This window comes from Capricornis sumatraensis, chromosome 12 (genome assembly GCF_032405125.1).
Source record: "Capricornis sumatraensis isolate serow.1 chromosome 12, serow.2, whole genome shotgun sequence".
Lineage (NCBI taxonomy): Eukaryota > Metazoa > Chordata > Mammalia > Artiodactyla > Bovidae > Capricornis > Capricornis sumatraensis.
This window is the reverse complement of record NC_091080.1, coordinates 80,451,449-80,478,417: the sequence shown is the minus strand read 5'-3', so window position 1 is coordinate 80,478,417 and position 26,969 is coordinate 80,451,449. Positions and strand designations below refer to the sequence as shown.

At 41.1% G+C, this 26,969-nt stretch overlaps 1 protein-coding gene across 1 annotated transcript in view; it reads left to right on the top strand.

Annotated features, from left to right (window-relative positions):
* Positions 1-26,969, top strand: part of LOC138089049 (ATP-binding cassette sub-family C member 4-like) — a 127,787-nt gene that overhangs the window by 7,407 nt on the left and 93,411 nt on the right. The window contains 6 exon segments of the mRNA XM_068984372.1: positions 1,034-1,144; positions 1,649-1,769; positions 10,575-10,793; positions 22,245-22,334; positions 24,596-24,759; positions 26,546-26,671. Of these exon segments, the coding sequence (XP_068840473.1) occupies positions 1,034-1,144; positions 1,649-1,769; positions 10,575-10,793; positions 22,245-22,334; positions 24,596-24,759; positions 26,546-26,671 (831 nt within the window).

Below are 26,969 nucleotides of genomic sequence, written 5' to 3'. Positions count from 1 at the left end.
AAAAAATTAATTGTGTATGCTGAAAAAAAATAACTTTGAGATCTGGATCAGGAGTGTTCTTTGCTATTAGTATGTCATTGCTTCCAGGGTCTCTCAGGATATAGAGCTAGACAGTTCAGTTCAGTTCAGTCACTCAGTCGTGTCTGACTCTTCATGACCTCATGAGTCACAGCATGCCAGATCTCCCTGTCCATCACCATCTCCCAGAGTTCACTCAAACTTAAGTCCATCAAGTCAGTGATGCCATCCAGCCATTTCATCCTCTGTCGTCCCCTTTTCCTCCTGCCCCGATCCCTCCCAGCATCAGAGTCTTTTCCAATGAGTCAACTCTTCGCATGAGGTGCCTAAAGTACTGGAGTTCCAGCTTTAGTGTCATTCCTTCCAAAGAACACCCAGGGCTGATCTCCTTTAGAATGGAATGGTTGGATTTCCTTTCAGTCCAAGGGACTCTCAAGAGTCTTCTCGAACACCACAGTTCAAATGCATCAATTCTTCGGCTCTCAGCTTTCTTCACAGTCCAGCTCTCACATCCATACATGACCACAGGAAAAACCATAGCCTTGACTAGATGGATCTTTGTTGGCAAAGTAATGTCTCTGCTTTTGAATATGCTATCTAGGTTGGTCATAACTTTCCTTCCAAGGAGTAAGTGTCTTTTAGTTTCATGGCTGCAATCACCATCTGCAGTGATTTTGGAGCACCCCCCCAAAAAAAGTCTGACACTGTTTCCCCATTTATTTCCCATGAAGTGACGGGACCAGATGCCATGATCTTCATTTTCTGAATGTTGAGCTTTAAGCCAACATTTTCCACTCTCCTCTTTCACTTTCATCAAGAGGCTTTTTAGTTTCTCTTCACTTTATGCCATAAGGGTGGTGTCATCTGTGTGTGTAAATATCCAATTTTATTCTTCCATATTTCTATATATTTACAGTGTAGACTATTTTTTTACAAAGCCCATGAATGTAGGATTCTAATTAGAGCTTTATAATTTGAACATATACCACTCTCCTTTTCTCTTAATTTACAACAGGTGGATGAACCCCTTTTTCCTATTTGGTCATAAATGGAGATTGAAAGAAAATGAGATACACTCAGTGCATTCAGAAGATTGCTCCAAGCACCTTGGAGAAGAGCTGCAAAGGTGAGCACAGACAGCAGGGAGAAGGGGAGGAAGAGTGAGAATTTCCACGTGGGGCTAAAGGTGTGCAGGGGCTTTGCCTTCCTCTGGGTTCTCCTGAGCCTCCGTCCCTGACTCTGCACACTCACTCACCCCCTCAGGCTGACCCCAGGCTTAGCCCACTTTGGAGGCTGGGGGAGCCTGTGTTCCCTGTCCATCTGTGGATGTGAAGGGAGCCCACAGCCAAGGCCTTGGAGGCCCAGCTCTGTCCCCAGAGGTGGGGTCCCTGGAGGACAGTGTCTACCCTTCTGAGCTGCTCATGACCTGTGAATCCAGCAAAGCCTCAAGGCCTGTTTTTCTGGTGCTTCAGTCTACACCACTCATCTTTCAGGAGCCCTGTGAGAGGTTAGCCAGTATCTATGGGGCAGCCACAGAGCACCCTGTAGTGAAGGTTTATCTTCTACTCTGCCCCCTCCCCCATTTTCCCTATGACAGGGCTGTTCTTTACTGTGCTTTTTCTTATCACAGGTACTGGAAGCAAGAAACTGAAAGAGCTGAGGAAAGTGGATGGAAGCCTTCTTTAGGGAAAGCAATCATAAAGTGCTACTGGAAATCCTGTTTGTTATCTGCAATTTTTATATTTTTTGAGGTAAAGGCTTTTATATACAGTGCATTGCTTTCATTGTATGTGGGCCAGTACTGAGATGGATGTGACCGGTGAGAAAGACCAGTGGTTTAACATCCTGTAGCCCAGTGGTTGTATTTATCTTCAGCATAAACAGGTGTTTACCTAGGGAATTGGTCCTCTGGAGATTACTATTTGTCTTTTAACCAATAAACACATAGTGTCATGGGAGGAAAGACTGAAAAAAAAAGACCTTTTAGACCATGTTAGGACATCGCTGATGCTCAGTAAATGATATAAATGCTAAAATTAATCCTTGATAAAAAGAGTATCCTAAGATGCTGGACTGGAAGAAGCACAAGCTGGAATCAAGATTGCCGAGAGAAATATCAATAACCTCAGATATGCAGATGACACCACCCTTATGGCAGAAAGTGAAGAGGAGCTAAAAAGCCTCTTGATGAAAGTGAAAGTGGAGAGTGAAAAAGTTGGCTTCAAGCTCAACATTCAGAAAATGAAGATCATGGCATCCGGTCCCATCACTTCATGGGAAATAGACGGAGAAACAGTGGAAACAGGGTCAGACTTTATTTCGTTGGGCTCCAAAATCACTGCGGATGCTGACTGCAGCCATTAAACTAAAAGACGCTTACTCCTTGGAAGAAAAGTTATGACCAACCTAGATAGCATATTCAAAAGCAGAGACATTACTTTGCCAACAAAGGTCCATCTAGTCAAGGCTATGGTTTTTCCTGTGGTCATGTATGGATCTGAGAGTTGGACTGTGAAGAAAGCTGAGAGCCAAAGAATTGATGCATTTGAACTGTGGTGTTGGAGAAGACTCTTGAGAGTCCCTTGAACTGCAAGGATATCCAACCAGTCCATTCTAAAGGAGATCAGCCCTGAGATTTCTTTGGAGGGAATGATGCTGAAGCTGAAACTCCAATACTTTGGGCACCTCATGCGAAGAGTTGACTCATTGGAAAAGACTCTGATGCTGGGAGGGATTGGGGCAGGAGGAGAAGGGGACGACGGAGGATGAGATGGCTGGATGGCATCACTGACTCAATGGAGGTGAGTCTGAGTGAACTCTGGGAGCTGGTGATGGACAGGGAGGCCTGGCGTGCTGCGACTCATGGGGTCATGAAGAGTCAGACACGACTGAGCAACTGAACTGAACTGAACTGAAGACCTCAAGGAATATGTAGTTTGGAGGAAGTATACTTGGGGCAGAGCCCCAGTAACATAAGACATTTAACATGTGCTCAGTTCAGTGCAGTTGCTCAAACATGTCTAACGCTTTGAGACTGCAACATGTCAGGCTTCCCTGTCCATCAGCAACTCCTGGAACTTTCTCAAAATCATGTCCATCAAGTAGGTGATGCCATCCAACCATCTCATCCTCTGTCATCCTCTTCTCCTTCTACCTTCAGTCTTTCCCAGCATCATGGTCTTTTCCAATGAGTCAGTTCCTTGACTCAGGTGGCCAAAGTATTGGAGCTTCAGCTTCAGTCCTTCAGTGAATACTCAGGATTGAGTCCTTTAGGATTGACTTGTTGGATCTCCTTGCAGTCCAAGGGACTCTCAAGAGTCTTCTTCAACACCACAGTTCAAAAGCATCAATTCTTCGGTGCTCAGTCTTTATGGTCCAACTCTCACATCCATACTTGGCTACTGGAAAAACCATAGCTTTGACTAGTCAGATATTTGTCGGCAACATCTCTGTTTTTTAATATGCTGTTTAGGTGGTTCGTAGTTTTTCTTCCAAGGAGCATGTGTCTTTTGAGGGATGGTATGGGGAAGGAAGTGGGAGGGGGGTTCAGGATTGGGAACACGTGTACACCCGTGGTGGATTCATGTTGATGTATGGCAAAACCAATACAATATTGTAAAGTAATAAAAAATAATAATAATTTCATGGCTGCAGTCACCCTATGCAGTGATTTTGGAGCCCCAGAAAATATAGTCTCTCACTGTTTCCATTGTTTCCCCATCTACTTGACATGAAGTGATGGGACCAGATGCAATGATATTCATTTTTTGAATGTTGAGTTTTAAGCCAGCTTTTTCACTCTCCTCTTTCATTTTCATTGAGAGGCTCTTCAGTTCCTCTTTACTTTCTGCCATTAGGGTGGTGTCATCTGGATATCTGAGGTTATTGCTATTTCTCCTGACAACCTTGATTCCAGCTTGTGCTTCATTCATCCGGGCATTTTGCATGATGTACTCTGCATATAATTTAAATAAGCAGGGTGACAATATACAGCCTTGATGTAACTCCTTTCCCAATTTGGAACCAGTCTGTTTTTCCATGTCTGGTTCTAATTGTTGTTTCCTGACCTACATATTGATTTCTTAGGAGGCAGATAAGGTGGTCTGGTGTATTCCCATCTCTTTAACAATTTTCCACAGTTTGCTGTGATCCACACAGTCAAAGGCTTTGGCATAGTCAATAAAACAGAAGTAGGTGTTTTTCTGGAATTCTATTGCTTTTTCTACGATCTGACGGATGTTGGCAATTTGATCTCTGGTTCCTCTGCCTTTTCTAAATGCAGCTTGAACTTCTGGAAATTATCCATTCACATACTGTTGAAGCCACACTTGGAGAATTTTGAGCATTGTTTTGTTAGAGTGCAAGATGAATGCAATTGTACGGTAGTTTGAACATTCTTTGGCATTGTCTTTTTTGGGACTGGAATGAAAGCTGACCTTTTCCAGTCCCGCTGCCTCTGCTGAGTTTTCAAAATTTGCTGGCACATTGAGTGCAGCACTTTCACAGAATCATCACTTAGGACTTGAAATAGCTCAACTGGAGTTCCATCACCTCCACTAGCTTTGTTCATGGTGATGCTCCCTAAGGCTCACTTTACGTTGCACTCCAGGATGTCTGGCTATAGGTGAGTGATCACACCATCATGACTATCTGGCTCATGAAGATCTTTTTTGTATAGTTCTTCTGTGTATTCTTTTAACCTCTTCTTAATATTTTCTGCTTCTCTTAGGTCCTTATGGTTTCTGTCCTTTGTTGTGCCCATCTTTGCATGAAATTCTCTTGGTATCTCTAATTTTCTTGAAGAAATCTCTAGTCTTTGTCATTCTATTGTTTTCCTCTCTTTCTTTACATTGATCGATAAGGAAGACTTTCTTATCTCTCCTTGCTATCCTTTGGAACTCTGCATTCAGGTGGATATATCTTTCCTTTTCTCCTTTAACTTTAGCTTCTCTTCTTTTCTCAGCTATTTGTAAGGCCTCCTCAGACAACCATTTTGCCCTTTTGCATTTCTTCTTGGGGATGATCTTGATCCCTGCCTGCTGTACAATGTCACGAATCTCTGTCCATATTTCTTCAGGTACTTTGTCTATCAGATCTAATCAATGCCTTGAATCTACTTGTTACTTCCACTGTATAATTGTAAGGGATTTGATTTAAGTTGTACCTGAATAGTCTAGTGGTTTTCCCATCTTTCTTCAATTTAAGTCTGAATTTTGCAATAAGGAGTTCATTGTAGGTACTCAGCAAATAATAATTAATTTGACCAGGTCACATGTTATAAATGATTTCCTAAGATAGGATCATCACTTCTCCCCTTCCAGGGAAACAGAACCTGGGACCCTGCATCTGGGCTGCAGCTGCCCTGAACTCCCAAGAGCACATCCTTCCCTGGGCTTCCCACTTCCCCAAGGGCTGGCACTGAGCCAAAACCTCCGTGTGGAGGAGCTCCAGCTTCACCATGAATTCACTCACCCTCCATGCTGGTTTCTGTCCTGGCTGAGAGGGTGGTTTTCTGGTTGAAGGGGGCGTCTTGGTAGCTGGGATTGGCAGAGTGAGGAGAAAGAGTTGTGCAGGGAAAACCAGAGTAAAAAGCCATGAGGTCAGTGACCTCCATGACCCTGAAGAATCTGGGTCAAGATCCCACAATGAGACAGTTCACTTGGGGACACAGTGCCGTCAGCTCCCCTGTTCTGGCTGAGCCTGCTGGAGGGCTGCTGCAGACCCCCCTGGGTGGCTCATGCTCTTTGTGGTCCCTCAGTGCTGCCTTAGAGACACAGGTGGCCTGTGAGTGTGTGGGAGCAGGAGGGACGGAAGATACAGTTGCTGAGAAAGGGGTGTTTTAGGTGGAGAAGGTGGTGAGTTGTCATCATTCCATTGTATTGGGGGTGAGGTGGTTTACAGGTGGAAGGTGTGGCTCTTATTTGAAGGTTGTTTTCTTCTGAAAATCATACAGGCAGATGGGTAGGTGAAGTCCACCCTGCACAACTGAAGAAACTAGAAAATCTGTCAATTCACTGGTGACTGGATGGTCCTGGCAGGTTGAATTCTCATTAATGACATGGGTGGATTAGCCATTGTGCCAGAGGATGGGGACAGGTATATGGGGGAGAGTGCTACCTTTAAGAGGGCTCTGACCACCCAGATATTGCAGTGCCTTGTGGCAGGGTGAAGTGGTGATTCCACAATTTCCCAGCCCCAGTCATGCTTCCTGCTAAGGATCCAGGAAGGCCAGGCCTGGGGCTGCATAAGGTGCAACTGGCAGAGCCCCGGCCCCTCTTTCAGGAGGCTGGTTGTTGGGTGGTCATGGCAGAGAAGTGGGGAGTTGAGGACCTGATAAATGCGGGGGCTCATCCTCTGTAGTACTAGAAGTATTAGTGGCAGTAACAGAAGATCATACTCAGTAGTAGTGGTGATGGCAGGGGCAGCAGTACTATTAATAGTGTAGCAGTACAATAGTAAGTACTCCAAAAACATTATGTATCAAAAATTCTATAAGCACTTTGCATGTCATATCACCAAATACTTTAGCTAATTCAATTAAGTCATAGATATTATGTTACTTCCATTTTAGAAGAGAGGCACTCTGTTCAAATAGTTGTGTCTGCGGTCATATGACAGAGAAGGCAATGACATCCCATTCCAGTACTCTTGCCTGGAAAATCTCATGGATGGAGGGGCCTGGTAGGCTGCAGTCCATGGAGTCGCTAAGAGTCGGATACAACTGAGCGACTTCACTTTCACTTTTCACTTTCATGCATTGGAGAAGGAAATGGCAACCCACTCCAGTGTTTTTGCCAGGAGAATCCCAAGGATGGGGAGCCTGATGGGCTTCTCTCTATGGGGTCACACAGAGTTGGACACGACTGAAGCGACTTAGCAGCAGCAGCAGCGGTCATATGAAGAGTCAAGAACAGACTGAGGTTCCCTCTCAGGCACTCTGACTTATGAGCCCGATCATCTCGATGACTGGAAGTTTGTCCATGATCAGGAAGGCTTGTCTTGAGAGCTTTGTCTTCATGATCTCAGACACATGTGTCCTGAACTTGGCCTAAGGATAAGAAATGGGATACTAAGAACTCCCTGGAACAGGATGTCAGATTAAGGATCATAAATGAGGGTAGAGTCCAGATTGGACCACATCTCCCCCCAATACTGGAAGTGACTAGGACTCTGACACTGGCAGCATGCCACGTTGAGTTCAGATGGATCAGGAGCCCTTTAGTAAGCCACTTTACCCTAATTACTATTCCCAATGGATGAGTTTACGGCTGCCCTGGAGAGCTAACTCTAAATCTATCCATACTCTTAAGACATTGCTCCAGGTGGGCTCCCTGCATGGACCAGTGAGAAGACACTGCGTCTTGGATGGTGACTATGTTGGGACTGATGATCTGGGCAGAGGTTGAGTCCTCTATGTTGTTACTAAGTGCTCCTGGTTGCTTGCTGAGACCCAGTACATCTGTGATTCTGGGGGTGCATTTGCTGAGCAAGAATGAGAACCCCAGGTCAGTTACTAGGGTGTGGAGCAGTTCTCCTATTTTCCAAATACACTTCCCCACACAAAAGGTATACTCCAGACTTAGGTCTTAGGGTGAGAGTTGGGTGGGGCCAGACCGTCCCTGGGTGGATAGCAGATAAATCAACTGTTAAGTGCCAGGACTGGACTTTCTCTCAGGAGGGAGTTGCTTGTTCATGTTGTTTAAGTCAATGTCTTGGTGGTTTACAGTGTAAAACTAGGAGTGGCCTTGATTCCCCAGGTAAGGATGCTGACTGGCATATGAAACTTCTTCTAACTTTGTGGTATTAGGGTTATAACTGGCAGAACTCTTCATTCTAATGCAGTGATATTCCAGAAGTTGAGAGCCATTAAAACTTAAGGAGAAGTGAACCTTAGAGTTTTTTTTTTCCTGTCCACCAAAAGAAGCCTGAAATACAACACAAATACTCCTGTTTGCCTAATCTTGGTTGTTGACAATCTACTGTTTGGAGAAGTTACAAAAAAAAAGATTTCTCATGACAAAGCTAGTAATGATTTAGCCTTTTTTTTTTTTTTTTTTTTTACATTTTAAAGATCTTTTTCAGATGCTGTTTTGAATTTGGGATGATTAAACCTAGTTACTAAGTTGGATGGAAACAATGTTAAGTAACTGATTTTATGAAGCAATTGTCTCATTTTGTGATCTTCTGTCTATGCTGCTTGTTGGTCATTATATTTGAGATGGTAGAAGATCTAAACTCAGCCCAGGATTCTCTCAAATGCAAACGTGCTGCCTGCTAATTCACTTTAGTCATGTCTGACTCTTTGAGACCCTATGGACCTTAGCCCACCAGGCTCCTCTGGCCGTGGGATTCTCGAGGCAAGAATACCAGAGTGGGTTGCCATGCCCTCCTACAGGGGATCTTTCTGACCCAGAAATTGAACCAGCAACTCTTACATCTTCTGCATTGGCAGGCGAGTTCTTTATCACTAGGGCCACCTGGGAAGCTCTAAAATGCAAATACATTTTCTTTATGACCTCCAGCCCTCTTTTAATTCCTCTGGTGCACAGAACACCTTGTAGATCATCCATGATTCCCAAGCCACGTGCTGTGACCAACCACGGTGCAGGCATTCCTAGCAGCACCAGAAGGAAGAGGCAGGCAATGCCAGTCCAAGGTGAGGCTTTTCGAGTTAGGATTTTGAAGTATTAAAATCTCTGTCCTATGAGAGAATGAATTATGATGCTCAGAAAAACAAATGGCAGGCTGATGTTGATGTGGAGCTCTTGAGAAACCAACAATAATTAAAACAGAACATCCAGCAAGTCCCCAGCATGCCTGGGCCCTGCATATACCTCCATGGGGACCCACAGACATCCCCAAGTCATCAGGGATTCCCTCTTAGAGATAAGTCTTCCACATGCTGGTGTGTAAGTGGGATGACCTCAAAGAGCCAGTGTGAGTTTACTCAGTCCCCTCCCCTGAGAGGTGAGGAGTGGCGGGGGTTATGTCCTATTCTCCTGACTGTTAGAAATGGCCCAGCTTTTTCTCCTGTACATGAGCCACCTTGACTTTCTGCATTAAATTTAAAAAGTATTGCTTAAAAGGAAAATCTTTTTTGAAAGTCAAGTTCCTGAAAGATTTCCAGACTTTTGGCATTTTGTCTTTTGAGAAGTCTGTAGAAGAAATGATGTTGAGGATGGAGGTGTTTACTTTTGGTGACTTGGATTCGTGTTGAGTGTTTGATTTTCCTTAATAGAGGAGAAGGGAACTTTTAGGGCGTGACTAGAGGGAAGAGGTAGGTTGTGGGATGGAGTGACTGTTTGGCAGGATGAGCAAGTGTTTCTTTAGTTTTAGGAAATAAAATTGCTTTCCCTAAGTCTTACTCAGGAATTAAGCCTCAATGCCTCCCAACTCACTGGTTTAGGATTTGATTTTTGCCTTGGGAAAGAGATGATTTGTAATATTTCTTCCAAAGCAGCACCTGCAGTGTTTGTTAGAAGGAGAACCATGGATGGCATTTTTTTTTTTTTTTAGCTTGACTTCTGCCATGTTTAATTTTTGACTCCAAGGAACATCCCAGCTTCTAGAGGGTAGAGACTTATTAACACAGTATTCCCTGGGGCCAAGAGCCTAGGAACCTCCCCAGCCTGGTTTCCTTGTGATGCTCCAACTGAAGCTGGACTCCATTCTATTAATCTCTGGAAGTACAGTTTAGGGTGGAAAAGATTGGATGTGTTTGTGCCAATGTCTTGGGCTTCCCATATAGCTCAATTGGTAAAGAAACCACCTGCAATGCAGGAGACCCTGGTTTTATTCCTGGATTGGGAAGATCCGCTGGAGAAGGGACAGGCTACCCACTCCAGTATTCTTGGGCTTCCCTTGTGGCTCAGCTGGTAAGGAATCCGCCTGCAAGTTGGGAGACCTGGGTTCAATCCCTAGGTTGAGAAGACGCCCTGGAGAAGGGAAAGGCTACCCACTCCAGTGTTCTGGCCTGGAGAATTCCATGGATTGTATAGTTCAGGGGGTTGCAAAGAGTCAGACACAACTGAGCAACTTTCATAAGAAGCTCTTGTGCCAATATTTCAGTTTTAAAAGGCTCTTAAAGCAGAAGGTGAAGGCAAGAGCATGCTTCCTGTACATAAACCATCTTTATTTTCTATTGGGCTGGGATGATGAGAGAATGGGAACAAGGGCCAGCTGTGAGCAGGGCTTGTTCATAGAGAAACAAATTTCTTACCCTTCTCTGCTACCTTTTTCTTTGTTCATCTTAGGCAAAGAGTCACTTGGCATCTTGCCAAGTGCATTCTAAGGCACTAGTGGTGATATTTATTGAGTATCCACAGTGTACTAAGCACAATGTGCTAAGGCTTTGTTGTCTTTCAACATGAAATTCTTGCCTAAGGTTAAAGCTGCTTGTCTTATAGAAGATAGTGGATCTGTACATTTTTCTTTTAGATGAGCCATGAATGTAGCATTTTGTTAAAATGCTTTTTAATGAGCAAAAATAAAAGTTAAGCTTGTGTTAAGAAAAATGGGTGTGACTTGAATTTCTAATGGAGACTTTTTTCTTTCAGGAATGCACCAGAGTAGTTCTGCCCTTACTTTTGGGGAAAATGATTAGTTATTTTGAAGATCCCAAAGTTCCTGGTGCTTTATATGACGCCTATGTCTGCGCTGCAGTGCTGAGTGCCTGTGTGCTCCTGTGGGCCATTCTGCACCACTTGTACTTCAATCATTTTCAGTGTGCAGGGATGAGGCTTAGAGTGGCCATATCCCATATGATCTACCACAAGGTAAGTGTCACTTGGAACCTCACTGTGTACATCTGCTGAAGCATCAGAAGCGTTTTGAAACTGGCGTCATTGATGCTTTACTAGAGCTTGCTATTTGCATCAAGTCAACTTTGTTGTCATTTAAGCAAACTTTATCAATATATAACAAAAAGTTTTTGAGAGCAAGTCAAGGCCACCTTTGATAAATTTCATCTACAGGCTGTTGCATAATACCCACTAAATTTATAATGAAACCTAATTAAAAAATAAGTATGAAAAGTATCTAGTTGATTTTCAGTGTTTTCCTTGCCTAAATCTGAATGGTATTTATGGAAATTTTGTTATTGTTGATCATTAAAAGCTTTATTTATATCAAATTTATGTTTAAAAATGAGTTTTAGTGATTGGATCTATAAAATTAAATCTAGGAAACAAGAATGTATTTGATAAAGTTTATGATTGTATTTTTGAATTACCCATTTGATCATATTCAATATAATTGTTTTAACTAAAAATATATATGGGCTCCCCTGGTGGCTCAAATGGTAAAGAGTCTGCCCACAATGCAGCAGACCTGGGTTGAATTGCTGAGTTAGGAAGATCCCCTGGAGAAGGAAATGGCAACCCACTCCAGTATTCTTACCTGGAAAATCCCATGGATGGAGGAGTTTGGTGGGCTACAGTCCATGGGGTCACAAAGAGTTAGACACGACTAAGTGACTAACACTTTCACTTTCAAATACATATATATATATATATATATATAAATGGAATCTATGCCAAAAACATTCACTGTGTTCTAAGTTAAGATTACTTTTAATGGCATTAGGGAAAATAGTTGGATGTTCAGGCAAAGCTTGAAATTTTCCCCTGATTTTAATAATTTTGGAGAGCATTTGTTGCTGTTCATTCAAGTTACTTTCTTAAAACAATATTTCCTTCTTTTCTGTAATAAAGATTATAGGACTTTTTTTCTTTTTTCCTGCACTGAATGGAGTGTGGAGTTTGTTCACCAACCAGGGACTGAACACAGGCCCAAGGCAGTAAAAGCACTTAGTTCTAACCACTGAACCACCAGGGCCTTCCCTGCATTATAGCACTTCTAATAAGACCTACGTTGACATGTTCAGTGACTTTATATTGAGAAATGGCATAACATTATTCCACAGTTTACTCTGATCTTAACTGATATAAAAGGAGTAAGGATTTCAGATGTCTTTACAAAGGAATTGACACAAATACACTGCCAGTAATTAAAGGGCCCTTTATAAACTTGATCCTGGATACCTCTTTGCCCTGGGCTATTTGCTTTAAAAAAATCCTTATTTAACTGTGTCATATACTTGAAATTAGATGTTTAAGTGCTTTTGTTCCACACACACACAAAAAATGTGGTAATGGATATGTTAATTTGTTTTACTACAGTAATCATTTCCCAATGTATATTTATATCAAAACATCATGTTGTACACCATAAACATATAGTTTTTATTTTAAAAAGTCCTCATTGAAAGCTAAAAACAAAACATTTAAGTTGAAATTATCACCACTTTTTCTTGGTTGCTCCTTACCTAAAGCTTCTGTTTCTTGGGAGTACTTGTCCTGGCAAAATGCAGGATGACTTCTCCTCATCTTCCCTTGAGCAAAGTGTTGTTAACCTCAGGGCTGTGTGAACTTGGAGCCCTGGCATCTCACTGTCTGTGTTTAGCTACAGCATCTAAGCAAGTTTCCTCCTGGGTAATGTGGAAAGGGCAACAGTGACTGTACACTCTAGTCAGAAGTCTGGTTTGTCATTCATCATCTTTTTTATTCTGTTGCATCAACTATTAGGAGACAAATGCCCAGATTTCCCCATAAATTAGCTAGATGTTTATCTTTCTGGATCATGCTTAGTGCCCATAAAGAGGAAATTTCACCAACACAGCACAGTGAAAACCTTAAGTTAGGCTTGAGGTAATAGTTCAGTCAAAGCTGGCTCTTTGCTGCACAGGTGAGCCATTGTTCACCTGTTTTTCTTCCTCTTCCCACTGACACTTTGGAAAGTTGCTTTTGGAAATTCCAATCTGACTTGGCACATATGCATGTGTGAATGTAAACATCTCTCAAGGTGTTTATTTGCCAGCTTGATTATTCTTGAAAAGATTGTCCCTGTATCAAATCAAGAATTATTGGGATTAAACTATGGACACAACCTGAAGTACTTCCAGAAACACGGGAAAGACAAATTTCTTCATGCATAGCCTTGCATCTAGAGTCCTGCTGGGGTACAGAAATAAGACACTTCTTCTTTGCAGGTTATGGGTGGGCTGATTCCTTAGGGCAAAGCTGGTGCTGCCAAGTGACTCTGAAAGGGCCCTCTGAATGTTTGTGGTTCATACTCAGGCCCCATCTCCTGATCCCTGGTCCTGGGGAGGAATAGATTAAGGTGTTAAAAATGGAAAGGCTGCTCAGCTCATAGTTGTACTTTATCTACACTGTGGATTCCAGGCTTGGGCACGTCTCAAGGAGATCTCTAAGGCTTCACATCTGCTGCTCCTAAAATGCCCCATTCAGCATTTTCACGCTCTTTTCAGCTGAATTTTGATCTTGTGGAAGGGATCATATGTAAAATGACTTGTCACTTATTTCATTTCCATGGCTTCGGTAAAATTACTTTTGATCACTGATTTTTTAAAAACTATGATAAAATATACACAACATAAAATTTGCCATTTAACTCATTTTAAGAGCACCATTTAGTGACATTAGGTACATTCACCTGGTTGTAGAAACATCACCACTATTCATCTTCAGAACTTTTCATCTTTCCAAACAAATTTTTGCAACCATTAAACACTAACTCCCCAGACTACTCCCCCTCACAGCCATCACCATTCTACTTCTATCTATGAGTTTGACTATTCTAGATGCCTCATATAAGTGGAATCATACAGTGTTTGTCATCTATTTTACATATGGTAATATACGTGTTTCAGTGCTGTTCTCTCAAATCATCCTACTCTCGCCTTCTCCCATGTAGTCCAAAAGTCTGTTCTTTACATCTGTGTTCCTTTTGCTGTCTTGCATATAGGATCATCATTACTATCTTTCTAAATTCCATATGTATGTGTTAATATGCTGTATTGGTGTTTCTCTTTCCAACTTACTTCACTCTGTATAATAGGCTCAGGTTTCATCCATTTCATTAGAACTGACTCAAATGCATTTCTTTTTATAGCTGAGTAGTATCCCATCGTGCATATGTACCACAGCTTTCTTATCCATTCATCTGCCGATGAACATCTAGGTTGTTTCCATGTCCTAGCTATTGTAAACAATGCTGCAGTGAACATTGGGCACTCTTGCAATTCTGGTTTCCTCAGTGTGTATGCCCAGCAGTGGGATTGCTGAGTCGTATGACAATTCTATTTCTAGTTTTTTAAGGAATCTCTACAACTCACTGTGGTTTTAATTTGTATTTCTCTAATAATGAATGATGTTGAGCATATTTTCTTTTCATGTGTTTATTAGACATCTGTATGTCTTCTTTGGAGAAATGCCTGTTTAGTTCTTTGGCCCACTTTTTGATTGAGTTGTTCATTTTTTCTGGCATTGAGCTGCATGAGCTGATTTTGTATTTTGGAGATTAATTCTTTGTCAGTTGTTTAATTTGCTATTATTTTCTCCCATTCTGACAGCCGGCTTTTCACCTTGCTTGTATTTTCCTTCATTCTGCAAAAGCTTTTATGTTTAATTAGGTTCCATTTATTTAGTTTCATTATTCTGGGAGGTGGTTCATAGAGGATCTTGCTGTGATTTATGTCAAAGTGTTCTGCATAATTTTTCCTCTAAGAGTTTTATAGTTTCTGGCCTTACATTTAGATCATTAATCCATTTATAGTTTTTTTTTGTGTGTGTGTATAGTGTTAGATAGTGTTCTAGTTTCATTCTTTTACATGTGGTTGACCAGTTTTCCCAGCACTACTTGTTAAAAAGATCGTCTTTTCTCCACTGTATATTTTTGCCTCCTTTGTCAAAAATAAGGTGTCTGTAGGTGTGTGGATTTATCTCTATGCTTTCTATTTTGTTTCATTGTTATATATTTCTGTTTTTTTTTTTTTGGGGGGGGCAGTACCATACTGTCTTGATGATTATAGCTTTGTAGTATAGTCTAAAGCCAGAAAGGTTAATTCCTCCAGTTCCATTCTTCTTTCTCATTATTGCTTTGTCTATTTCTATTATTTGCTTTGTCCATACAAATTGTGACATTATTTGTTATAGTTCTGTGAAAAATACCATTGTTAGCTTGATAGGGATTGCATTGAATCTATAGATTGCTTTGGGTAATATACTCAGTTTCAATATACTGATTCTTCCAATTCGTGAACATGGATTATTTCTCCATCTATTTGTGTCATCTTTGATTTCTTTCATCAGTGTATTATATTTTTCTATATATACATCTTTTCTTCCTTTAGGTAAATTTATCCCTAAGTATTTTATTCTTTTCATTGTGATGGTGAATGGGATTCTTTCCTTAATTTCTCTTTCTAGTTTTTCATTGTTAGTGTATAGGAATGCAAGGGATTTCTGTGTATTAATTTTATATCCTTCAACTTTCCTATATTCATTGATTAGTTCTAGTAATTTTCTGGTGATGTCTTTAGGGTTTTCTATGTAGAGGATCATGTCATCTGCAAACAGTGAGAGTTTTACTTCTTTTCCAATCTGGATTCCTTTTATTTCTTTTTCTTCTCTGATTGCTGTGGCTAGGACTTCCAGAGCTATATTGAATAGTAGTGGTGAAAGTGGGCACCCTTGCCTTGTTCCTGATTTTAGAGGAATTGCTTTCATTTATTTTGCCATTGAGGATAATATTTTCTGTGAGTTTGTTGAATATGGCTTTTATTATGTTGAACTATGTTCCTTCTATGCCTGCTTTCTGGAGAGTTTTTATCATAAATGGGTGTTGAATTTAGTCAAAAGCTTTCTCTGTATCTATTGATATATGTTTTTTATCTATCAATTTGTTAATATGGTGTATCACATTGATTAATTTGCAAATATTGAAGAATATTTGCATCCCTGGAATAAAGCCCACTTGGTCATGATGTATGACCTTTTTTAATATGTTGTTGGATTCTATTTGCTAGAATTTTCTTGAGGATTTTTGCATCTCTGTTCATCAGTGATACTGGGCTATAATTAGTTTGTTTGTTTGTAACATCGTTGTCTTGTTTTGGTATCAGTTTTATGGTGGCCTCATAGAATGAGTTTGGGAGTTTGCCTTCTTCTGCAATTTTCTGGAAGAGTTTGAGTAGGTTAGGTATTGGCACTTCTCTAAATTTTTAGTAGAATTCATCTGTGAAGCCATCTGGTCGCAGGCTTTTGTTTGTTCAAAGATTTTTTTGTTACACTTTTTAATTCCATGCTTGTGATGGGTCTATTAAGATTTTCTATTTCTTTCTGGCTCAGTTTTGGAAGGTTATACTTTCCTAAGTATTTGTCCATTTCTTCCAAGTTGTCCATTTTATTGGCATATAGTTGCTCATAGTAGTTTCTAATGATCTTTTGCATTTCTGTGTTGTCTATTTTATTGATTTGATTCTCCTCTTTTTCCTTGATGAGTCTGGCTAATAGTTTGTCTATTCTATTTATCTTCTCAAGGTACCACCTTTTAGTTTTCTTGATCTTTGCTATAGTCTGCTTCATGTCTTTTTCATTTATTTCTGCTCTGATTATCATTATTTCTTTCCTTCTATTAACTTTGGGGCTTTATTGTTTTTCTTTTTCTAGTTGCTCTAGGTGTAAAGTTAGGTTGTTTAAGTTTCTCTTATTTCCTGAGATAGGCTTGTATTGCTATGAACCTTCCTCTTAGCAATGATTTGACTGAATCCCATAGGTTTGGGGTTGTTCTGTTTTCCTTTTTATTTCTTTCTATGCATATTTTGAAGAAAGGCAATGCCAAGAATGCTCAAACTACCACACAATTGCACTCACCTCACACATCAGTAAAGTTATGCTCAAAATTCTCCAAGCCAGGATTCAGCAATATGTGAACCATGAACTTCCAGATGTTCAAGCTGGTTTTAGAAAAGGCAGAGCAATGAGAGATCAAATTGCCCACATCCACTGGATCATGGAAAAAGCAAGAGAGTTCCAGAAAAACGTCTATTTCTGCTTTATTGACTATGCCAAAGCCTTTGACTGTGTGAATCACAATAAACTGTGGAAAATTATGAAAGAGATGTGAATACCAGACCACCTGACCTGCCTCTTGAGAAACCTCTATGCAGGTCAGGAAGCAACAGTTAGAACTGGACATGGAACAACAGACTGGTTCCAAATAGGAAAAGGAGTACGTCAAGGCTGTATATTGTCACCTTGCTTATTTAACTTATATGCAGAGTACATCATGAGAAATGCTGGGCTGGAAGAAGCACAAGCTGGAATCAAGATTTCCAGAAGAAATATCAATCACCTCAGATATGCAGATAACACCACCCTTATGGCAGAAAGTGAAGAGGAACTAAAAAGCCTCTTGATGAAACTGAAAGAGGAGAGTGAAAAAGTTGGCGTAAAGTTCAGCATTCAGAAAACTAAGATCATGGCATCTGGTCCCATCACTTCATGGGAAATAGATGGGGAAACAGTGGAAACAGTGTCAGACTATTTTTTGGACTCCAAAATCACTGCAGATGGTGATTGCAGCCATAAAATTAAAAGACACTTACTCCTTGGAAGGAAAGTTATGACCAACCTAGATAGCATATTGAAAAGCAGAGACATTACTTTGCCAACAAAGATCTGTCTAGCCAAGGCTATGGTTTTTCCTGTGAGAAGACTCTTGAGAATCCCTTGGACTTCAGGGAGATCCAACCAGTCCATTCTAAAGGAGATCAGTCCTGGGTGTTTGTTGGAAGGACTGATGCTAAAGCTGAAACTCCAATACTTTGGCCACCTCATGCGAAGAGTTGACTCATTGGAAAAGACCCTGATTCTGGGAGGGATTGGGGGCAGGAGGAGAAAGGGATGACAAAGGATGAGATGGCTGGATGATACCACCGACTCGATGGACATGAGTTTGAGTGATTTCTGGGTGATCGTGACTGACAGGGAGGCCTGGCATGCTGCAATGCATAGGGTCGCAAAGCATCAGACATGACTGAGCAACTGAACTGAACTGATGCATATTTTGATTTCCTTTATTATTTCCTCCATGATTTGTTGGCCATTCAGAAGCATATTGTTTAGCCTCCATATGTGTTTTTTATAGTTTTTTTTTCCCCATAGTTGATATCTAATATTATCACATTGTGATCAGAAAAGATGTTTGAAATGATTTCAATCTTTTTTTTTCATTTATCAAAGCTAGATTTGTCGCCTAGTATGTGATCTATCCTGGAGAATGTTCCATGTGCACTCAGAAAAAGGTGAAATTCATTGTTTTGGGGTGAAATGCCCTGTAGATACCAATTAGGTCTAATGGCCCATGGTATCATTGAAAAACTTGTGTTTCCTTGCTAATTTTCTGTTTGGTTCATATATCATAGGTGTGAATGTGGTATTAAAGTCCCCCACAATTAATTGTGTTACTGTTAATTTTCCCTTTCATACTTGTTAGCATTTGCCTTACATATTGACGTGCTTCTATGTTGGGTGCATATATATTTGTAATTGTTATATCTTCTTCTTGGATTGATCCCTTGATCATTATGTAGTGTTCTTTGTCTCTTAATACAGTCTTTATTTCAAAGTTACTTTATCTGATATAAGTATTGCTATTCCTGTTTTCTTTTGGTCTCTGTTTGCATGAAACATCTTTTTCCAGCCCCTCACTTTGTCTGTATGTGTCCCTAGGTTTGAGATAGGTTTCTTGTAGACAGTATATATATGTGTTTTGTGTTTGTATCCATTTGGCCAGTCTTTGTCTTTTGGTTGGGGAATTCAACCCATTTACATTTAAGGAAATTATTGATAAGTAGGATCCCATTACCATTTACTTTCCTTTTTTGGGGTTCTTTTTGTAAACCTTTTCTGTGTTTCCTGTCTAGTAAAGCTCCTTTGGCATTTGTCGAAGAGCTGGTTTGGTGGTGCTGAATTCTCTCAGCTTTTGCTTGTCTGTAAAGCTTTTGATTTCTCCTTCATATCTGAATAAGATCTTTGCTGGTTACAGTAATCTTGGTTGTGGGTTTTTCTCTTTCCTCACTTTAAGTATGTCCTGCCTTTCCCTTCTGGACTAAAGAGTTTCTATTGAAAGATCAGCTGTTACCCTTATGGGGATCCTCTTGTCTGTAATTTGTTGCTTTTCCCTTACTGCTTTTACTATTTGCTCTTTGTGTTTAAATTTTGTTAGCTTAATTGAGATGTGTCTTGGGTTGTTTCATCTTGGGTATATCCTGTTGGGACTCTCTGGGTTTCTTGGACTTGGGTGGCTATTTCCTTCCCCATTTTAGGAAAATTTTCGACTATTATCTCCTCAAGTATGTTCTCATTCCCTTTCTTTTCATCTTCTTCTCTGGGACTCCTATGATTCAAATGTTGGGGCATTTACCAGTGTCCCAGAGGTCTGTGAGGTAGTCCTGATTTCTTTTTATTATTTTTTCCTCTATGCTTCATTTATTACACCATTCTATTTTCCACCTCACTTATCCTCTCTTCTGTCTCAGTTCCCTCCAGAGTGTTTTTAATCTCAGTTATTTCATTGTTCATTATTGATTGACACTTCTTTATTTCTTCTAGGTTCTTGTTAAACTTTTGTTGCACCTTCTCAGTCTTTCTCTTGTCTATTTATCTGTAACTCCATTTTTGTTTTCAAGATTTTGGATCATCTTTACTATCATTATTCTGAATTCTTTTTCAGGTAGACTCCCTATCTCCTCCTCTTTTGTTTCATTTGGTAGGTTTTTATCATGTTCCTTACCCTGCTGAGTATTTCTCTTCCTTTTCATCTTGTTTAGATTGCTTTGTTTGAGGTGCCCTTCCTGCAGACTGGAAGTTCATGGTTCCTTTTAATTGTGGAGTCTTCTCCCTGAGGGTGGTGTTGGACCAGTGGCTTGTCAAGGTTTGCTGGTTGTGGCAACTTGTGTCTGTGTTCTGGTAGTGGAGCTGGATCTCTTCTCTCTGGAATGCAATGAAGTGTCCAGTAGTGAGTTTTGGGGTGTCTAATGGTTTGTTATGGCTTTGGGCAGCCTGTCTTTTAATGTTCAGTGTTGTGTTCCTGTTTTGTTGTAGAATTAGTGTGGTGTGTCTTGTATTGGAACTTGTTGGCTCTTGGATGAAGCTTGGTTTCAGTGTAGGTATGGAGACCTTGGGATGGGCTCTTGTCTATTAATGTTCCTTGGAATCAGGAGTTCTCTGATGTTCTAAAGTTTTGGAATTGAGTCTTCTGCCTCTGGGTTTTGGTCCTCCTCTTACAGTAGCCTCAAGACTCCATTCAAAGAGATCGGGCTGCCTTTCTGGGTGCCTGTTATCCTCCACCAGCATTTAGAAGTTGTTTTGTGGTGAAGTCAAATGATCTTTTGATGAATTTGTAGGGGAGAAAGTGGTCTCCCCATCTTATTCCTCCACCATTTTGGGAATCACTCCCCCGCCCCCCGATTGACATTAAGAACATAGGTTCCTCACAGGAACATGTATGACATTACCCTCAGTCATTTCAAAAATTGGAAACTAACACCAAGGTCTTTAAATGACATCACCCACAGAATTAATGACTGATTTCAGATTTATAATCCACATCCCAATTTTCTTTCCTGAAGGCAGTCTCCTCATTCTCATATAATTTGGCTCAGAATTACTTAGTTTACTCCTAAATCAGTGGAGTGGGCAGCCGTTCCCTTCTCCAGGAGATCTTCCCAACCCAGGGATCAAACCTGGTGCTCCTGCACTGCAGGCAGATTTTTACCCTTGAGCCACCAGGGAAGACCTTTTATTCTTTGGGTGGGTCCAAGATCCTTGAGAAACAGGGTGGAGGATTTTGCTTCTACCTCTTGTTCCTCCATTTTCTGGTCTTATGGGGGAGGGCGGTTGCTGCCACATTGAAGAGACATTTAAAAATGAATCACATCCCTAGAGCCCAGCTGTCAGGAGTCATCCTGCTCGTCCTGATGTGCAAGACCCGATGAAAACCCACTCTGTTTTGTTATGTACTAAAAGTGACCACACAATTGCACTCATCTCACATGCTAGCAAAGTAATGCTCAAAATTCTCCAAGCCAGGCTTCAACAGTATGTGAACCATGAACTTCCAGGTGTTCAAGCTGGTTTTAGAAAAGGCAGAGGAGCCAGAGATCAAATTGTCAGCATCTATTGGATCACTGGAAAAGCAAGAGACTTCCAGGAAAACATCTATTTCTGCTTTATTGACTATGCCAAAGCCTTTGACTGTGCAGATTACAATAAACTGTGGAAAATTCTGAAAGAGATGGGAATACCAGACCATCTGACCCTCCTCCTGAGAAATCTGTATGCAGGCCAAGAAGCAACAGTTAGAATTGGACATGGAACAACAGACTGGTTCCAAATCAGGAAAAGAGTACATCAAGGCTGTATATTGTCACCCTGCTTATTTACCTTATATGACAAGTACATCATGAGAAATGCTGGACTGGATGAAGCATAAGCTGGAATCAAGACTGCTGCAAGAAATATCAATAACTTTAGATATGCAGGTGACCCTTATGGCAGAAAGCAAAGAAGAACTAAACAGCCTGTTGATGAAATTGAAAGAGGAAAGTGAAAAAGTTGGCTTAAAATTCAGCATTCTGAAAACTAAGATCATGTCATCTGGTCCTATCACTTCATTGCAAATAGATGGGGAAGCCATGACAGACTTTATTTTGGGGGGCTCCAAAATCACCGCAGATGGTGACTGCAGCCATGAAATTAAAAGACATTGCTGCTTGGAAGAAAAGTTATGACCAACCTAGACAGCTTATTAAAAAGCAGAGACATTACTTTGCCAATAAAGGTCCATCTAGTCAAAGCTATGGATTTTCCAGTAGCCATGTATAGATATGAGAGTTGGACTACAAAGAAAGCTGAGCACCGAGGAATTGATGTTTTTTAACTGTAGTGTTGGAAAAGACTCTTGAAAGTCCCTTGGGTAGCAAGGAGATGCAACCAGTCCATCCTAAAGGAAATTGGACCTTAACATTCATTGGAAGGACTGATGCTGAAGCTGAAGCTGAAGCTCCAGTTCCAGTACTTTGGCCACCTGATGTGAAGAACTGATTCATTTGAAAAACCCCTGATGCTGGGAAAGATTGAAGGCAGGGGGAAAAGGGGATAACAGAGAATGAGATGTTTGGATGGCATCATTGATTCAATGGACATGAGTTTGAATAACCTCTGGGAGTTGGTGATGGACAGGGAGACCTGGCATGCTGCAGTACATGCAGTCACAAAGAGTTGGACATGACTGAGTGACTGAACTGAAAAGTGACTTGATATCACCACAGGAGTCCAGCTCAGTATCTTTTCTCATTTCAGGCACTTCGCCTGAGTAACTCGGCCATGAGGAAGACCACCACAGGTCAGATAGTCAACCTGCTGTCCAACGATGTGAAAAGATTTGATCAGGTAAGCTGCCCCTGAGGGATCCTCTTCCACTTCCAGTCCTTCTCACTGGGTTTAGCTTATGGCTGATGCCAGATACTTGTGTTTGCTGTTGACCAGGATTTGTTGAGTATCTAAAACAAGGGTTCTCTTTATCCAACTTTCATTTCCTCTGTGTGTAACTGAGATAATAATGTATGTTGTCCTTAGATGATAATTTTTTTTTCTGAGATATTCTATGGCATACTTCAGTAATAGGCAGCAGTGTTCTTCTCCAGCTTAATTCGTGTCCCTAGGGGTCCTTCTGGCATGGACCTTCTTGGCACATGGTGTTGGTGTTGCTACCTGAACTGTCTTCTTCCTCTGGATGATGAAGGCCTGTGGGCAGGGATTGTTCTTTCCCCTGCACCCTGTTCAGTGCCTGCTGTATAGGGAGCCTGCGAGGAATAATGCCAAGTGGGTGGTCCCCAGCCAGACACAACCTCTTCTCTGCTACCTCACCACACTCTTTTAATCCATTTAGCTTATGAGTAGGTCATGCAACCCATGGTGTTGTAGCTGTTGCTCAGATCTGTATTGCACTAGACACTTCTCTTTCAATTATTCATTCATCAAACATGAAGTAAGATCCCCCTATCCACTTTAAGGGATGAATACTATTTCTTTCCTGGAGAAGCCACAACTTGTCAGGAAGATAAATATACAAGTTACTGGAGAATGTGGTAGGTACCATAAAATAGGCTTTCCTGGGATGCTAGAGAGAGATGGAGACTGAATTTTGGGACAGAGAGTTTGGGGAAGCCCCGTGAACTTCCTGATGTTCAAACTGATTTTAAAAAAGGCAGAGGAACAAGAGATCAAATTGCCAGCATCTTCTGGATCATGGAAAAAGCAAGAGAGTTCCAGAAACACACCTATTTCTGCTTTATTGACTATGCCAAAGCCTTTGACTGTGTGGATCACAATAAACTGTGGAAAATTCTGAAAGAGATGGGAATATCAGACCACTAACCTGCCTCTTGAGAAATCTGTATGCAGGTCAGGAAGCAACAGTTAGAACTGGACGTGGAATAACAGACTGGTTCCAAATAGGAAAAGGAGTACAACAAGGCTGTATATTGTTACCCTGCTTATTTAACTTGTATGCAGAGTACATCATGAGAAATGCTGGACTGGAAGAAACACAAGCTGGAATCAAGATTGCCGGGATAAATATCAATCACCTCAGATATGCAGATGACACCACCCTTATGGCAGAAAGTGAAAGAGGAACTAAAATGCCTCTTGATGAAAATGAATGAGGAGAGTGAAAAAGTTGGCTTAAAGCTCAACATTCAGAAAACTAAGATCATGGCATCCGGTCCCATCACTCCATGGGAAATAGACGGAGAAACAGTGGAAACAGTGTCAGACTTTATTTTTTGGGGCTCCAAAATCACTGCAGATGGTGATTGCAGCCATGAAATTAAAAGATGCTTACTCCTTGGAAGAAAAGTTATGACCAACCTAGATAGCATATTGAAAAGCAGAGACATTACTTTGCTGACTAAGGTCCGTCTAGTCAAGGCTATGGTTTTTTCAGTAGTCATGTATGGATGTGAGAGTTGGACTGTGAAGAAGGCTGAGTGCTGAAGAATTGATGCTTTTGAACTGTGGTGTTGGAGAAGACTCTTGAGAGTGCCTTGGACTGCAAGGAGATCCAACCAGTCCATTCTGAGGGAGATCAACCTTGGGATTTCTTTGGAAGGAATGATGCTAAAGCTGAAACTCCAGGACTTTGGCCACCTCATGCAAAGAGTTGACTCATTGGAAAAGACTTTGATGCTGGGAGAGATTAGGGGCAGGAGGAGAAGGGGAAGACGGAGGATGAGATGGCTGGATGGCACCACTGACTCGATGGACGCGAGTCTGAGTGAACTCTGGGAGTTGGTGATGGACAGGGAGGCCTGGCGTGCTGCGATTCATGGGGTTGCAAAGCGTTGGACACGACTGAGCGACTGAACTGAACTGAACTGAGCTCATATGTGGTGTACACAAAATCAACATTTCCTTCATTCCTGCTGCTCTGGTTCTTCCTGGATGTCACTGAAACCAGCCTTGTGCTGCCCCAGAACAGCGTCATCTGGAGTAGATGTTTGAGTTTCTTCTTCAGCAGGTTTAAACCCATTGAGATCAATCCCGTTTAGGTTCCTGTCTATTCTTTCCAAGCATATTATTTCTATAATGGGTCTTTACTGGTTTTGTTTTCATACCATCCTAAGAAGGCTTTCTCCTTCTCTTTTAAGGTAACAACGTTCTTGCACTACCTGTGGGTGGGGCCGCTACAGGTTATTGCAGTGACTGCCCTGCTCTGGATGGAAATAGAAATATCATGTCTTGCTGGGATGGCAGTTCTCATCATTCTTCTGCTTTTGCAAAGCTGCTTTGGGAAATTGTTTTCATCACTCCGGTAAGAGAAACACTGATTTCAAAAATTGGTGATGTGTAACTGGTAGCATATGCAGTCTGCTTGATGCTTTTGTTCAAAAACAACAACAAGAAATGCCTTCTTTTGTCTCTTTGTTGCATGGGTTGTAAATGCCTCAGACTTAGCCAGTGGAAGCTCCAGCCTCAAGCTGAAGGCTGACTTTTAAAGGGAAAAGTGACAAAATTTGCTGACTTTTCCCAACATTGTCACCAAATAAATAGTGGTGTTAAGCAGAATTCACTGATGTCAAATTTATTTTAACATTATTAAAAGTACTAATACTTTTATATAATATACAGGCCCTTTTCAGAGAAGGCAATGGCACCCCACTCCAGTACTCTTGCCTGGAAAATCCCATGGATGGAGGAGCCTGGTAGGCTGCAGTCCATGGGGTCACTAACAGTTGGACATGACTGAGCGACTTCACTTTCACTTTTTACTTTCAAGCATTGCAGAAGGAAATGGCAACCCACTCCAGTGTTCTTGCCTGGAGAATCCCAGTGACGGGGGAGCCTGGTGGGCTGCCGTCTGTGGGGTCACACAGTCAGAGACGACTGAAGCAACTTAGTAGTAGTAGGAGTAGTAGTTTCTAGCTACATTATTTTTGTTGTTTGTGTTAGAGCCATTTTCAGGTATGTATGTTTTTGTCTTGTTTATCATTCAGTGTTTTAATTATCAGTGTCCCAAGGGCAAGATCAATCTTAATTATGTCTTTATAAAGCCCCATAGTCCCAGTGGTATATGTAATAGATAAGTGGCTGGTGATGAAGAGCCTAATGGTAATGAGTTACACCTGAAGCAGATCACAGAGAGTTGGAGGTGGGTCATTGTTTAGGTAGTCAGGTGATGGAGATGTTGTGTTGTTTGAAATACATTCAGGGTTGTTTGTTGGTGCCTACATGTTTATTTTTCTATGCTTGGAATTTTCTTTGCTCTCTTTGCTGTGGAACGATGTTCCTTATCCTTTGAGGCTCTGTTCTAATGCTACCGGGTCTCTGAAGCTTTTTTTTTTTTTTAATATTTATTTTTACTTTATTTTACTTTACAATACTGTATTGGTTTTGCCATACATTGACATGAATCCACCACGGGTGTACATGCGTTCCCAAACATGAACCTCCCTCCCACCTCCCTCCCCATAACATCTCTCTAGGTCATCCCCGTGCACCAGCCCCAAGCATGCTGTGTCCTGCATCAGACATAGACTGGCGATTCGATTCTTACATGATAGTATACATGTTTCAATGCCATTCTCCCAAATCATCCCACCCTCTCCCTCTCCTTCTGAGTCCAAAAGTCCACTATACACATCTGTGTCTTTTTTTGCTGTTTTGCATACAGGGTCATCATTGACGGTTCTCCTTTCCCAGTGGAATTAACAGTTCCATCTTACCTGCCCCTAGCATTTTAATCCTATTTTATTATAGCACAGACATTGTCTTCCTGTTAGAGTCAAGGTCTTTTCTGCCTTCCCTGCCCAGTTGTGACCTCCTTGAGTGGACAGTCCATATCTGTTTCATTTCAGGACTTTATTATACATTACTACAAGTTTTCTAAGTTATATGTTGAATTTGGCTGAATGTTTGAATTTCTAATTGAAATCTTTTTTTTTTTTTTCATTTCTCCATTTATACATTTGTCTGTGTTTTCAGCTCAAAAGAGCTGCAGGAAATCATTTGATCCCTGTTCTCTGCTTGTGCCCCCTGCTGCTGCTATGGAAAGCTGGGCTGTGGTCACTGAGGCTCATCTCTCATGTCTGTCCCCTCAGGAGTAAGACTGCAGCTCTCACAGACGACAGGATCAAGACCATGAGTGAAGTCATAACTGGCATCAGAACAATAAAAACGTATGCTTGGGAAAAGTCATTTACACACCTTATTACTAGATTGAGAAGGTAAGTTTTTATATATATCAAGTCATATTTGTGCTTTTTTATTTCCTATTTTTACTGAATGAATTTAGGAGTCTTACCAAGTTTTCACATTAATGTAAACTTAACTATACCCCACTCCAATATGTGGCAGTGGGGTTAAGTAGAATAGTGGGAACATACTTTTAACCTGCTTTCCCATTTACCATATATATATATATATATATACACATATATATACACCAGATGGCTTGTGGAATCTTAGTTCCAGGGATTGAACTCAGGCCCTAGGCAATGGAAGTGCAGAGTCCTAACCACCAGG